General features: G+C 40.7%; 2 protein-coding genes across 3 annotated transcripts in view; one reads left to right on the top strand and one right to left on the bottom strand.

The window, feature by feature from the left end:
* Positions 1 to 8,773, top strand: part of LOC134197250 (inositol hexakisphosphate and diphosphoinositol-pentakisphosphate kinase 2-like) — a 15,632-nt gene extending 6,859 nt beyond the window's left edge. For both annotated transcript variants that reach the window (XM_062666534.1, XM_062666533.1), the window contains exons 15-23: positions 1 to 29; positions 5,218 to 5,356; positions 5,428 to 5,492; positions 5,947 to 6,035; positions 6,624 to 6,696; positions 6,815 to 6,945; positions 7,009 to 7,129; positions 7,613 to 8,240; positions 8,422 to 8,773. The exon at positions 1 to 29 is cut by the window's left edge and continues 38 nt beyond it. In XM_062666534.1, the coding sequence (XP_062522518.1) occupies positions 1 to 29; positions 5,218 to 5,356; positions 5,428 to 5,492; positions 5,947 to 6,035; positions 6,624 to 6,696; positions 6,815 to 6,945; positions 7,009 to 7,129; positions 7,613 to 8,240; positions 8,422 to 8,618 (1,472 nt within the window). In that variant the 3' untranslated portion in view covers positions 8,619 to 8,773. The remainder of the gene's footprint in view (positions 30 to 5,217; positions 5,357 to 5,427; positions 5,493 to 5,946; positions 6,036 to 6,623; positions 6,697 to 6,814; positions 6,946 to 7,008; positions 7,130 to 7,612; positions 8,241 to 8,421) is intronic.
* Positions 8,774 to 8,847: 74 nt separating this feature from the next.
* LOC134197253 (uncharacterized) lies at positions 8,848 to 10,049 on the bottom strand. Its single transcript, XM_062666539.1, has 2 exons — positions 9,676 to 10,049; positions 8,848 to 9,185 (listed from the first exon to the last, which is right to left on the bottom strand). Exons 1-2 carry the CDS (start codon positions 9,983 to 9,985, stop codon positions 9,130 to 9,132), a joined length of 366 nt encoding a protein of 121 aa, XP_062522523.1. The 5' UTR covers positions 9,986 to 10,049; the 3' UTR covers positions 8,848 to 9,129.
* Between the last annotated feature and the right edge of the window lie 17 nt (positions 10,050 to 10,066).

The raw sequence follows: 10,066 nt of genomic DNA, 5'->3' as shown, positions 1-10,066 counted from the left end.
AAGAGTTTAATGTTGAAGCAATTAAAGAGGTTGATATATTTTAGTATTAAGACATGAATTTATGAAGAGGCAGGCTGACAGTCAGTTGGCTCAGGCAGACAGCCAGGCAAGAGGCAGGTTGTGTGAGATAGATTGGTAGATGGATAGAAAGACGGACAGACAGACAGACAGACAGAATTAGCCTAACAATAGCAGGCAACAAATGCGAATTTTGCTGCAAAGATACTGTCACATCGGCACAAATCCCGGAGTCGTTAGGCATTCCTATCAAGTCAAATGGTACCATGATTCTTGGAATCCCATTTGGTCAGCTTGATTTTCAGCTTTCATTGTGCAACGACTTTACTCAGACGGGATCTTTCTTGTGCAATCAGCTGGAAGAGCTTGAGGATGTTCAGTGTACCACCCTGCAGGTCTTGTCATGTACCTAGGCTTAATCATTTGGCTCGGATGATTGCTCCAGATATTCTCAAATCTGCAGCTACTACACATGACTCTCAAACAAGACTCTGTTTCTCTCACCTGTTAGGATTTGACTATCTATCTGATGCGACGTGGAGGCAAGCATGCCTTCCAATCAGGCTTGGCGACTTTGGCATGATTTCTACTGCTTGTTCCTCAGCCAATACTTTCATTGCCTCTTTGTCTCACTCAGTGCTGGAGTTACCAAGACGCGTCCCTCATTTAAACTACATTTGCCAGACTTGATACTCATTGTTCTGACTCTCTTGGTGATGCTCTTACAAAGGCACTTCCTCCTGGCAAAAGCTTCTTGAATTTCCTATCTGGTAGAAACAAAATTCAACAGTATCTCAACCACAGACAAGCAGCACTCGAGCTAGACACTATGATAGAAGAGGCCTCTACTGGTTGCGACTCAGCTAGACTTCGATCTTAGAAGGGAAAGGGAGCCGTGCTTGGATCAGTGCAATCCCCACCTTTCCGAGTCTTGCACTTAACTCCGGTGAATACCGCTTGGCGAGCTCCTTGAGGTTTGGTCTTCTCGTTTTCCCTGATTGGACGGAGAATTGCAATTGCGGATCGAACATCGACGACAGTGGATACCATCTAATAACCTGCAAGCCAGGCGGAGGCCTTGTTTGGTCTCATGAATCAATTGCGTCTTTATGGTCAGATTGTTTGAGAAGTCTATATATACCACTGTAGAGAGCTACGCCATGGCGCCTTTGTGAGACTGATACTCCTTGTTCCTTCGAGCACTTTGGAAGATGGGGAGTAAAAGGATTTCAATATCTGCAGCATCTGTCTCGCAGTTCAGTCAATGATGAGGGCAAACCAAATGCCCCAGAATTCTTGGGCTATTGGAGGAAGAGATTTGCCGTCCAACTTCAAAAATGCAATAGCAAGATTCTTACAAAGAAGTTTTTATCTCTCCTCAACGAATACAGCTGCAGGAAGACTTCAACTCTCGGTGGACGGTCATAAACATTTAGAGACCATGACCATAGGTCCCTTTCGTGTAGTCATAATGTGTATGTGTATTTAGTGCGTATATAGTGTGCATTGTAGTTTTAACCAGTTTTCATGTATGTACTAGATGTAATGGACATGTAGATTAGCTATTGCTTTGTTCTATAGTTATGAAAATGTATGTATTGACAGACAGACAGACAGACAGACAGACAGACAGACAGACAGACAGGCAGACAGACAGACAGAGGCCAAGTATAATTCTGAGCTGCTGCCAGAAGGGTTCTGCCCATTGGTCATTCCTCTTGTTTTCAAACATTTGGCCGTGGGGCGACCACCCAGTAAAGTATTTGAACCTAGCTGGCAAAAAGTGCAAGGGATGATGAAGGAAAACAAAATGAGACCAACTTCAAGACCAAGTGGTGATCAATCATTTCAGTTACACTTCAATGTTGCAATGCGAAAGTTGTCTCAGACAAACTCATTAGCATAGCGAGATTAGATCGTCGAAACGTAGTGTGCTCAGTGTAATTTTGTATGCTTTAGGACCGTAATGTGTTAGTGATGCTTTGGATGTTTCTCTTTTCAGTTGTTCATGATGTAAATGTTTGATTTAAATGGAAAATACCATATATGTTTTGAGACAGACAGACAGACAGACAGACAGACAGACAGACAGACAGACAATTAAGACAGACAGACAGACAGAAAGCAAGGCTGGGACATTCTAAGATCTTTACAGTTGACAGTTCATTCGCACGTAGTTGAATTATGGCGTCGGCCGTTTGGGCCAGACTAGAATGTAATAGTGTTGTTCTTTGAAAATATATGTATTGACAGACAGACAGACAGACAGACAGATAATTTATTTTCATACAGACTCTACTTGTACATATGCATGCTTTCATGCCTCATCAGTTTTCTAGGTCCTACATGGTACCAATCAGTAAGGACAAGCATGGAGATATGTCTGATCCCAATTATTATAGAGGTAGAGCAATTTTGTCCATTGTATCTAAAGCAATGGAGCATGTGATCTTGGATAAGTTTGGACATCATCTTGTAAGTTCCGGTCAACAGTTTGGTTTGAAACAGAATCATAGTTGCTCTGACTGTTCATTTGTTGAAAGAGACAGTAAATTACTATCTACAGAATGGTAACAAGGTAGTATACGCTTGTGCCTTAGACCTTTCTAAGGCATGTGACAAAGTAAAGCATTACAGGCTATTCTGTAAACTTCTTCAAAAAGGAGTCCCTGTGGGTGCTGTGAGACTCCTAGCTACATGGTATTCATCTCAAACCATGGAGGTTACATGGAAGAACCATACATCTGAAGCTTTTGAGGTCACCAACGGCGTGCGACAAGGTAGTGTTCTATCACCTTGTTTGTTTAATATCTATATCGATGACTTACTCAATCAGTTATCTCATTCTGGCAATGGTGCAAAGATTGCCAACATGTATGTGGGGTGCATGGCCTATGCAGATGATATAGTGTTGGTGTCTCCAACGGTAATGGCGTTACAAAGAATGCTTGATATGTGTACATCTTTTGCCAACAGCAACGGTTTGACATTCAATGTGAGCAAGAGTGTGGTGATTGCATTTGTGAGGTCAAGATTTGTTTGTATGGAGGATCCTCAGCTAGTGCTTAACAACAACACGTTGCCTTGGAAGTCTCGTATCACTCATTTGGGGGTGATACTGGATGAGTTATGCAACAATACCACTGCCATGGAGGATAGAGTTAAGAAATTTTGCGGAGCTGTCAATTCTGTTGTGTCACACATTTAGGTGGTAAAGTTTTGTCAGATCAAGTTTGGATGAAAATAGTAGACACTCAGCTGTTCCCAATACTATCTTATGGTAGTCACCTCTGGAATATTGACAAAGCTTCTATCACAAGAACTGTAGACGTAGCTTATCGGAGAGGAATTTGATGTGGTTTTGGAATGAGATCAAGAAAGTCAATACGTGAGAGACTGAAAGAGTGTTTTACAGAAGCTTCAGAGAAGATCAAAAGACTCCAAATATTATACATGAAACGAGCAATTCACTCCGTAAATTACCTTGTACAAGGACTGTCGTATTTGCTTTGCAGATGTAGTTCTGGATATTTGTTTAGTGGAATAGAGACTAAAATCTTGTTTGTTTTTCCTATAGAGACTTGAGGGAGTTCCATGAATTCTTTTAAATTTTTAGTTTAGTTTTAGTTTGGTTATGTTTGTGCTACTTGTATGTATTGTGTGTATAGTTGATGTACGTGTAGTCGTTACTCCTGTGTGGGAACTGCACCAAATTATGGTGTGACAAAAATACATTATTATTATTATTATTATTATTATTATTATGTGTCGTTATGCCCCTCCATAATGGGCAAGTGGGGTCTTTACCCCCATCTGGGCGCCCACCAACCCGGCAGGTGAGCCCAGCGGGGTACATGTTTCCGTGTAGTCCATACGGCGATCAATGACTAGCCAATTCGATATAGATTGCAGGCATTACGGTGACCGCGTACTTGATACAGCACGCCTAGTGGATATCAACAACCACCAGGAAAGCACTGGACGTCATCGTCAACGGACCGTTCGCCAGACCACAGAAACTCCCCAACGACTGAAACGAGTCATAGTCTCATGGATAAAGCTAGAGAAACGTGAGAAAAAAAGACAGACAAGTTTCACAATTTACTGTCGTCACTGGGGTTTGAACCCCCAAACCATGGAGTGGTAGCCATTGTCGCTAACCACTAAGCCACGGCGGTGACTTGTGTCGTTATGCCCCTCCATAATGGGCAAGTGGGGTCTTTACCCCCATCTGGGCGCCCACCAACCCAGCAGGTGAGCCCAGAGTATTATTATGCTAGGATTTTTTAAATACAAATCAGTCCTTGCATACAACGAAGTCATTTACTATTGGACTTGACTTTGAATGTCAAAATCAAATAATCTATCTAAATCACCATGATTAGGTGACAGTTTTGAAAGTTTTCTAAGGATAATTTTGGCATTGCATCTTTGCAGAATTGTAGAAAATCTTTTTCTCCAATACAACATGAACATGGAAGCATTAAAAGTGGCTTCTGGATTTGCTGACTGTTGTGACAAATGCTGCAAAAATTCTCTGCCTCTGTGCCCCACCTCCCAAAATGTTCTATCACAAGAGGAACACAGCTTGATACATATCCTCTTGGAACAAGCTCTTCTGAATATTTTTTCATTTTCTTTTCTTCTCTTGTCATGGCAGCATGACCATTTTCCTTGCTAGCCCTCCTAATAATGTCCTGACTCCATGGATGAGCCAAGGACACATCAAGATCCAAATTCTGTCCAGTATTTGGATCAAACATTGTAATGTCTGGGCGGTCTTCAGTATTGATGTATTTATGTCTTGATTCTGTTTGATGGGGAAGGTGAACGTCAGACAGGCATTCACTCCACCCATTTAAGACTGAATTGTGAGACCACACAGGTCCCCCTCCATATTTACAGGTTAAATATTGTATTCTTATTCATCCAAATCATGACCACAATCACACTTTTTAATCGAATTGGTGAAAGGTAGAGCCACTCCCAACCTCAGGTAAGACGCTAAAGAAAATTCGTTTGTTTTTAAAGCGTGCTAAGACAGACAGAAGACAGACAGACAGACAGACAGACAGACAGACAGTTGGACTAGTTTTTGAGCAGGGAGGCAGAGTGCTTTCAGTATCGTATTACACAAATCAAGTCTAGATTCATACCTTGTATTGCTATATGACATAACTGAGGTTACTTTAATTCCAGTTGGCTCCTACTGGATGGATATCTTTGAAGAGATCTATTGAGAAGATGAAGAATCCTTTCCAGGCTTGCTGCCAGGTACATAGACTTGTACAGAAAGTGACAAGACATGTAAAACAGTTGATGGAAGAACTTGGTCCAGGTATGTAACAATCTATCATGACTTTCCTTCATGTGTTGTTGAATGTACAACTGTGTGGCGTTGTTGATCAGACATTGTATTGTATCATGGAGAAACATTTTTGCAGATGGCAAGTCGCTGGGAGAAGTTAGAAAAAGTAATTATTTATATAGCTACATAAGTATGCATTGGTAGAGAATTTACAATGTACTGTATTGGAGGACAAACAACAACACAATCCGTATCACGATATGCGATATGCAATATGCATGCAAGCATGTACACATGTACACTAACACTCACACTGCAGCCACACAGTCTGTGCATGGTGTCGTGTTTGTCCATGAGGCTATCTATTTGACTATTTTAGTTTTAGATTTATAGGCTGTAGAAACAGAAATTTGGAAACCAGGTTATGCTTGTCAGAGTTGAACCCATATTTAATTTGGTATAACTTTACCATTTGGGTTCAGATGGCTAGATGTTGCAAGACAGTGACAGCAAGTTTTTTGGTTAGACGTACAGTGTAGAGTAATATACTATAACTGGTTCTATAGACATACAAATGTAGATGTAGATGTGTCTGTGAAAACTGTGTTTGGTTACTTCAGGATTTTTATCAGGCCAAGCGTAGGCTGTTTGATATCAGCAAAGTGCCAGATCTGTATGACTGTGTGAAATATGATTTACTGCATAACAGGTTAGTAGTTGTTTTTATTTGTGGTGTGTGTGTGTGTGTGTGTGTGTGTGTGTGTGTGTGTGTGTGTGTGTGTGTGTGTGTGGTGCGATAGCTCAGTTGGTTAGAGAGTCATCTTACGGAGTGTATACATCCGGGACCTTGAAGGGTTGCAAGTTCAAGTTACAGTGATGGCGAGCTATGGCATAATTTCCTTAAGCAAGAAACTAACACAGATTTGCTTCTCTTGACTCAGGAGTATAAATGAGTACCTGGTCATTGACTGCAGTCCAAAGCGGCCATCGGCTGTGACGTGACATCAGTCACTGGGGTCCTGGTGAGACTTCGGGTGCTCACACCACTGTTGGATTTACAAGTCGGTGCTCCTGCGAGTGCCTGGCCCGGCTCCAGGAGTCTGCTAGTGCAGTCTCAGAGTTCCCTGAGTAGCGCACAGGGCCCAGCTTAACAGTTGGGGGTGTGACCTCTGAGAGGCAACTTCTGACATTTAGGATTTTTAGGTGTGTGTGTGTGTGTGTGTGTGTGTGTGTGTGTGTGTGTGTGTGTGTGTGTGTGTGTGTGTGTTTTGGGTGATGCAGGATACCTATTTTATAGACCACTGAATCTTGATGGTGCTGAAGAACTTCATGATCTTGTCAGTACACTAGCTGATATTGTCGTTCCTCAGGTATGCATTGTTAATTAGAAGTAGTATCTACACATTGAAATCTTGCTTTATGAGTTATGACGGTTCACATCATTGTATTTTTCTATATCTAGTATTTGTAGGATTTTCTATATTATAGGAGTATGGTATGACTGCTGAAGAAAAGTTGGAAATTGCACAGTTAATATGCTCACCTTTATTACGAAAAATGCGTGCTGATTTCAAACACAACGTTCCAGATGCAGAGAACTTCAATCAGCTGAATACGACGTAAACAGAAAGTGCTACTATGAGTCCTCTCTTAGTTTTTACTCTCTGGTTATGTATTCACAGGTACTGTGATGATGTGCAGTTAATGTCGTCTCATGGCCATGTTCGTACGAGACTCTATTTCACCAGTGAATCACATATTCATTCTGTTGTTAATGCACTTCGTTTGGGAAATCTTTTCAATGTACGTATGTATGTTTCTACTCCATTATTTTTTCATGTTGCATAGTTATTGGATGTGCTATGAGAGGTGCATTTTATGAATAATTTACTATGGAGAATAGTCTAATGCTACTGATAGGGTATGATGTGTGTTTCTATGGTGTTGTCAGATGTTTGCATTACTTTCTATTTTTAGTTATGTATATCTTTAGAGTGTGTAGTACAGACTGTCAGTTCTCTTGTGGATGATCATGAAACACTTTAGATAGTAATGATGTGATGTTCTCAAACTTTTTCTATTGTGTTAATGTAAGCATTGATTGAATGGATAGAGGCATTGTTTATCTTGGAAATTCATATACATGTAATAAGGCTTACAGTCATTGTTTGCATTGAGTCCTGTGTACTTGACATTGCTTTATTTGTCGAAAGTTGTTTATTAAATGTGATGGGTCTAAGATGCTTGTAACTAATTTAGTATTGTTTCATCTGGTATTAATTAAAGGATGTACATGATGAACAGTGGGAGAATGCCTTGCAATTTCTCTCCTCTATCTCTGAGTTTAACTACACAACTCAGATTGTATTTCGTCTTTATGAAGACAAATCCAAGCCACTGGAAAGTCCTCATCGATTTTTCGTGGAAATCTTGTTCAGTTCTGGTGCTTTCAACTACAGTGAGGCTAGCAAACCAGGCTCACGAAGGCCATCTCAATCAATAGAATTTGAGCAAGCTTCTTGTATTGCATCTCATCCATCATTCCTTAGCACTGCAGATGGAGAGCAAAAGGGATCACTGGATAAACAACAAGAGCCACTGGATGAGCTAACACCGTCACCTTCATCTCCATCTTCGCTTCAGAGTCCTACTCTGCTATCAAGAGAGCACAGCCCCAGTGGAAGCGAGGATCGGTTATCAGTGGTAATGCCTACTCATTTTGGTCAGAACCTTTCCTTGCCTTCAAGGATGAAACTTGATAGTGGCAATCCAGGTGAGAGAAGAAAACTTTCAGTTGATGCAGGCCAGACACCAACTATCCCTGAAAATTTTGAAATAAAAGTTAAAAGCCAGAAAACTTCAGTTGGTCTTGACCCAGTCTTTCGTCGCGTAAACAAGGAAGAAGAAAGGAGAGGTATGGTACTCTTAATTTGTGTAAAGTGCATGTAGTTGAGATAATCAGGTGATACTTGTGTGTACTTGACTGAATGACAGAAGGGAGGCACTGAAACAGTTAATGAAGTAATTACTTTATGTGCAGCTAGCATTGCCACCAAGACGTGTGTCAATAAGACTTATTGCTTGTCTTCATTTAGTTTATTCAAGTTTTGGTCTAACGCCTGGTCTTGGAATGGTCTCATCGATACAACGACTAGTGACTCTACACAGTGGAGTGCCTCTAACACTGATGGATCAGTTTCTGTCAAGGACAGCACTTGATAGCAAGCAGATGCAGGAAATGGCTAATCAAAGTCCCAGAGCTGTATTCCGAAGAGGCAGCTGTAGCCCCTGAAGTAGTAGTTGGTGTACAATTTCACTGTCTGCATTGCTTACAGTTTATTATACATGGTTACTTGTATCTGGAGCTAGAATGGATTATCTTGACTTGTTGATCTAGGTCTGTGAAATCATATGCGCATTGTAGTTATCAAATTGAGAGCAAAATTATGAGAAGTCATGCATTGCAAGTAGTGCACGCTATAGACTTGAGGTCACAGGACCTGAGGTGACATGGAGATCCAGGTCCTGAATTATCTGTTGTGGGGTGATGGCTGTCTCTGCTTTTTATTCTAAACACTAAGTACTATGAACTTCACACTAGCTATGTACCATGAACTAAAATTTTAATCTACTTTCTAACACTTCACTTTAACATAAAAAGTTGCTCTGTTGCAATTCATGACTAAAGGTTTTGTTTCGCTTTGCCTTCATGGAGTCGCTCTACTTCACTGACACTTTGTCTCATCTCCTCTTATTTGTAGTCACACGCAAGGGAATAGCAGCAGTGAGCATATACACTGTTTTCACTTGTAGCTTATTAAGTTGAAGTCTTCAGTTTCATCAAAGTTGTCACCAAATTCTGTAAAAACATAATACCAACTGAGAGCTGTTATTCTTAGCCTTAATCTAATGTTTTGATATTACTCAAGTGCACGTAATTATTTTACCATTAATAAAAAGTGCTCGATTATGGTTTATATACACTATAGGCAAGAAAAACAGGTAAGTTAATTCGTTGCAATAGTGTGGCACTTATTTATGTGTCACTACAGTGTACAGATGAAAAAAACCGAGACAGGTAACACCAGCTGCATTATCGGAATATACTGAAAATTAGCAATCACGATATGAGCATAGCAATCTCAGTTGCTACAAACTATGGTTGCTTAGTGCAGCACACTAACTCATTAATTATTATAATCTGGGAACTCTGAGATATATGCAGCAGACAGATGTCAGTTGTCCACAAAAAATTCCGGATTTTGTATCCTTAAATTGTACAGTCTTAATCAGTCCTATGCTACTAAATTAGCAGCAAAAATTATACAAAAATCTAGCTACGTACTAACCGTTAAAGAAGTCCTCGTGAACATCAATGTCTATTTTGTCAGTATGCACGTGATCATGAGCTGCGTCAGCTGACAAGCTCGACATCTCCTCGAAACAAGACTCTGGACTGGCTTGATCACGGAATACAAACACGTCATTCGTCAAGCCATTGCATATGGCAGAATGCGGTGATCCCACATTCAAGACAGAGTCACCATTGTCGTGTGTCTCCGCCTCCGAAAGTTCTTCGTCAGCCTTCTCGTCATCAGATTGAACAAGGTACGATTCTTTGTCTTTCTCGCTAGTAGCAGCAGACGATGCACAGCCCATGATGCTTCTCTGCTGACAAGTGCAACAACGTCAATACACGTAGTAATTTGAAAACGTTTATCCGGGATGTTATGCCACAGC

Source organism: Corticium candelabrum, chromosome 22 (genome assembly GCF_963422355.1).
Source record: "Corticium candelabrum chromosome 22, ooCorCand1.1, whole genome shotgun sequence".
NCBI classification, from domain to species: domain Eukaryota; kingdom Metazoa; phylum Porifera; class Homoscleromorpha; order Homosclerophorida; family Plakinidae; genus Corticium; species Corticium candelabrum.
The sequence above is the reverse complement of the archived record's forward strand: the minus strand, read 5'-3'. Positions and strand labels throughout refer to the sequence as shown.

Bases quoted from the DNA above. Each gene is read 5' to 3' on its own strand.
- LOC134197253 (XM_062666539.1), bottom strand. From the start codon at position 9,985: ATGGGCTGTGCATCGTCTGCTGCTACTAGCGAGAAAGACAAAGAATCG. The intron at 9,186-9,675 runs GTTAGTACGTAG...ATGTTTTTACAG, and splicing joins TCACGAGGACTTCTTTAACG to AATTTGGTGACAACTTTGAT.